Source organism: Ovis aries, chromosome 1 (genome assembly GCF_016772045.2).
Source record: "Ovis aries strain OAR_USU_Benz2616 breed Rambouillet chromosome 1, ARS-UI_Ramb_v3.0, whole genome shotgun sequence".
NCBI classification, from domain to species: Eukaryota; Metazoa; Chordata; class Mammalia; order Artiodactyla; family Bovidae; genus Ovis; species Ovis aries.
Window position 1 is genome coordinate 203610417 of NC_056054.1, and position 4621 is coordinate 203615037.

The following is a 4621-nucleotide window of genomic DNA, read 5'->3' on the forward strand; positions in this document are numbered from 1 at the left end:
TTCCCTTTCTTATCTAAATCCATCCTTCTCCAATCCCTACAAAAAAAAATTTTTTTTGACTGCATGGAAAAGGTTCTAGGATTCCATAAAAATTCATCCCAGCTCAATTCATGTCCTATTTCCCTCTCCCCTCACTCTCCCCCACCCCACAGTAAAGCAAAGAAAACATCTTTTCTCCACAACCACCCCACCCATCCTTCACCCCTGTTCAGAGGCCATTCATTTTCAACCCATTTCTCTAAATACTATTCCTAACACCTCCAGTAAAGACCTGAAAATGATGGGGAAGGAAATACCCCAGGCATCCCAGCAGGACGACCAGCTCCCATGGCAAAACTGGGAAGTCAAGAGACAACAGCTTAACACACACAAAAAAATCTTTCTGAATTGTTACCCTGAACTTACCAGGGGAAATCAGGGTCCCATGTACTTTGAGACCACAAATGCCAGGCTGAAGACCGAGCTCAGATGCTGGAGTCCTTGCAAGCATCACCACTGCCTCAACTTTGCTCTCCCCCCTACTGTTAAATTAGTGACTGCAGTCAGGCTAGTGTATTGTCCAGGGCACTGGCACTGAACTGCCAACCTAATTGGTATTGCTGCCCTGTCCATTTCACTGGTCTGTGTGGCAGCTCTCTGTTCAGTGTCACTGGTGAAAACCACCGCCACTTACCCTCCCTCCAGGTCACCACTAGAATGTAGAGCAGAGCTAGCTCATCCACTTGCTTCCACAACCACCAGATCGTTCTTGCTCTCATCTTCAGAGTCGTGTCCCATGTTTGTCTCTAAAAGCCTCATCTCAAAGCTTCCATAAAAATGATGAATGCATCCAGGCTATGCAGGCAACACATTCAAGTCAACGTGATCTGACTTCCTGAGAGACTGAAAGTGTTGGAAGAACATAAGCAAGGCTCCTTGCCTATTCAAAATTCTGTGCCAAATGGGTGGTGCCCTCAGGAGCCAAAAGCACAACACTTTCTCTCCCACACAGAAAATCACCTTGGAGGGGAAATGTTGGGGATGGTCAGCCAGGAGCCTGAGATAATCCTGAACCCAGATACTGAAAGGTTGGGATAGATCCTGTATTGACACGTGATCATCTGGCTATGGGCCAGAAACGTAATGTACCACAAGCAAGTTGAAAAAAATGATTTGAAAATGGGAAAACCTTTTTTAAAAAGGAAGGGAAAAGAGTCTGAAAAAGTAAAGTTTAATTTAAAAAATCATGTACATAAAACATCTTAAGCTCTCCCACTGGGTCTTTCACCGGCAAGTCAGTTTCCCACTGAGTCCAGACCTGCTAAAGATGCACTCAGGGTGGACAGAGAGTCAGCCCCTTTCGAACAGGTGAACAACAGCAACTGCTATTCGGGTTGAACTAACATCCAGGACCTGAGTGACTAAGCAGCAAGGCTAGCTTCCTGGGTGGTTCAGAAGGCCAGTTTCTTCATGAGCAGATACACTCTGGAGTCCACTTCAAATCCATGCAGGTTGTTGGCATCACCCTGCAGCCTCATGAGCAGCCCCCCATAGGACACGTAGGCAGAGCTGAAACAGAAGACCCAGTCCCGTGAGTCTGAGTGCCAGAGCAAAAACTGCTACTCAGCTACTCTCCATGCCAGCCTAAGAAAAAAAGGCACCCTTCTAGAGTTCTGTCATTAGGAACCAAATTTCAGACAAAGATGACGGCACAGATATGTGCAAGGCAGTGTTTTTTATATCAGAAAGGTGGAAAATACTCCATGACCAAACTAAGGGAAATGGTCAAATCAATTAAGATACATCCATTTATTGGAATGTTACACAGCTATAAAAATGTTTAGGAATTTAAAAAAAATGTTTAGGAAAAGCTTTAAATTGACATGAGGAAACATGTTTTACATAACATTAAGCAAATGGAACAGAACAAAACATTGTAATAAACAACATGATCTCAAAGAAAAAAGTACATAGGAAAAAAAAAACCTAGAACATTCAAGAATGTTTATGTAGAAGATTCCCTCTGGTTATAGAATTATAGGTGACTTTTTTCCTTCTTCATATTACTTTTCTGCTTTTCAAATTTCTTGCAAAGGGCACATATTGTTTTAATAAGGTTTTAAAGAAAAGGAAAAAATAGTTGGGCAGAGAAACCAAAGAACTAGGGATTGGATTGCAGAGTAGCAAAACACACACACACACACAAACAAAAAAGCCTAGCAGTTTAATCACTTATGCTGCATTTAGTTCTTGGAGAAGTAACTTTCCTTGGCATTTCACTCAGCAAGATTAACAGTTTCTCATTTAGATCACAGGCCTTAAGATCCTGACAGAGGGCAAACTGACCAGCCTACATTTCAGACTGAAACTGTTCCCAAAACAGTTCCTTTCTGGGTCCCGCTAGGTCTGAGGTGCTTGAAGAAAGAAATCCAGGGAGCCTGAGGATGGTCCAGATTTTCAAAGCATAGCCCAAATTCTCACAAAATGAGAAGGGAAAGGGCTCTCACAAGACCAAGGAACTTACAGGCGTGTTGCTGCTTCAGTAGAAGTTTCGTCTCCCTCAATCCTGTACACTTTCCCATACATGACATACTCAAATTGGTCAGCCCTGTGGAACAATAGGGGCAGTTATTCTTAAATACAGTTAACAAAAGTAAGAGGCCCTTTAAAAAAATGGTAACTGGTAACTATACGCCAGCATCATAACACCAGGCACTTTCTAAACGTGATGTCATTCAATCCTCACAGCAACCCTGTGAGCTAGGTATGACCATCAATGTTATTGATGAGAAAAAACTAAGGTTGAAGGAGGTTAAGGTTATCCAACAAATAAGTGGTAGAGCTGAGATGTGAACTGAGTGGGCGTCCAAAGCCTTTCCATCACACCAAACTCCCTCCCAAGACACAAGGCCCACAGAGCCTAGGTCATTCAGTGCTCATTTCCTCCACTATCAAAAAGTGACAACTCACACTGTAATCACTGCTTTGGATAAACACCTGGATGTCTGGATTCTTAAGTGCTGCACTTTTCTTAAGCTAACAGAGTCTGCTGATAATCATTTATTTCATGAATTAAGTAAGGGTTTTTCTATACACCTATCCACTTAGTCCTCAGGCACATTTCAGGTGCTCCCTTTTCCATCCCCTCACCTGGAAGGCCTATCATCTGTGGGGTTGTATTCACCATCATCCAGAGTACCATCTTCATATAAGGTACTGGCTATGACCAACCGGAACTTGTCACCTGAAAACAACAGCGGTAGCAGAGGGTGGAGACCAGCTGAGATGGCATAAAGCCTCCTGCTGTTTGTGTTCAATACTTACCCAAGTCTACCGGGTAAATCTGAATGTTTACATCAAGGATGAGGTCCATCTTGAAAGATTCACTCTCACAATGCAGCCGAGACACTGGAGGGGAAGAGTGGCAGAAGTTAACTGCCTGTGGCCCAGGGCAGACCCTACAGGGCAGGGCAGACAGGTACTTCAGGGGCCTGGATGCAACAGAATACTCAGTCTAATGCAGTCTGTATCCACTGGCCTCTCATCTGCTCTCACAGAAGTACAGGCTCAATCAGAATCACACATGCAGGAAGGAAAGGGGAGACAACCTGTGGCCAGTGGACAGAATCCACAGAAAAGAATCAAAGATCCTCTGGCAATAAATAATATCCAGGTTCTAGGCCAACCTAAGTGATTAAGAAATAACCTGATTTGGGGCAAGGTATTCATTCATCCTAAGGTTTCCTCTTCCTGTGTCAGGTGCTGTGCTAAGGGGATTGATTATCAAGATGTGTAAGAACTGGTGTTTGTCCCGAAGAACTTATCAGTGTCCAGGCAAAGGAAGAGACACCCAGGACAATTATTGATAAATGACAGAATAAAGAGGTGTATACCAAGCAGTCTACTCTTAAACTCTGAGAAGATTTTACAAACAGCTAAAGACTCTGAGGAACGGGTTGTGAAGTCGGATTATTCACTGTACAACCTTGGGTGGGCTGCTTAGCCTCTCAGAGCAAAATGGGTAAGACACCGCCTACTCCTGGAAGAAAATAAGTGAGACAAAGCGCGTGCGAAGTGTTAAGTACAGCGCCCGGTCCAGAGCGGGGAGCGATTATAAAAGATGCCTGGAGTCCACCAGCACCAGCAGAAAAGGCCACCCAGGCAGCGAGCACAGCTTGTGTGAAACCAGGGAGAGCTCGGGAGTCTCCGTTTTCTTATCTATAAAATTATTTCTCGAGAGAGGTCCCCACACCAGGACCCACCGGTAGGGAAAGGCCACGCGAAAGTGGGTGGACAAGCAGCCTGGGGGCGGGTACCAGAGGAGATTAGCCCCTTCCCCCGAAACCGCCCCTCCAAACCTTGCTTACCTCGGTCAAACTTTTTGCCTTCCGGGTCAATGTCTTTTACATCAAAAATATCCTCAAAAAGGATGCCCGCCATGGTGAGGGGGCCACGAGAGTAGCAGAGGGACTGGGCGCGCTGACCACGACGACTAGGGGTAGCGCACCCCCTCGCGTGGAGGAAAAGAGGCGCGCTAAGACGACGCAGCGCTGAAACGGCAGCGGCAAAGGAATACAATAACGCATGCGCATAGAAGAACTGTACCGCAGCCACTTCCGCTGCCTAGCTCTCGGGGCTTCTT

General features: G+C 45.3%; 1 protein-coding gene across 1 annotated transcript; it reads right to left on the minus strand.

Moving 5' to 3' along the window:
- Window positions 1-1194: 1194 nt before the first annotated feature.
- POLR2H (RNA polymerase II, I and III subunit H) lies at window positions 1195-4553 on the minus strand. The gene is made up of 5 exons (XM_004003086.5): window positions 4347-4553; window positions 3304-3387; window positions 3130-3223; window positions 2504-2587; window positions 1195-1548 (listed from the first exon to the last, which is right to left on the minus strand). Exons 1-5 carry the CDS (start codon window positions 4417-4419, stop codon window positions 1431-1433), a joined length of 453 nt encoding a protein of 150 aa, XP_004003135.1. The 5' UTR covers window positions 4420-4553; the 3' UTR covers window positions 1195-1430.
- Window positions 4554-4621: the final 68 nt, after the last annotated feature.

Coding starts and splice junctions, on each gene's coding strand:
- POLR2H (XM_004003086.5), bottom strand. CDS start 4,419: ATGGCGGGCATCCTTTTTGAGGATATTTTTGATGTAAAAGACATTGAC. Junction 3,224..3,303: donor GATTTACCCGGTAGACTTGG/GTAAGTATTGAA, acceptor TGTTGTTTTCAG/GTGACAAGTTCCGGTTGGTC. Junction 1,549..2,503: donor ACTGAAGCAGCAACACGCCT/GTAAGTTCCTTG, acceptor CTTCTGTTTCAG/CTCTGCCTACGTGTCCTATG.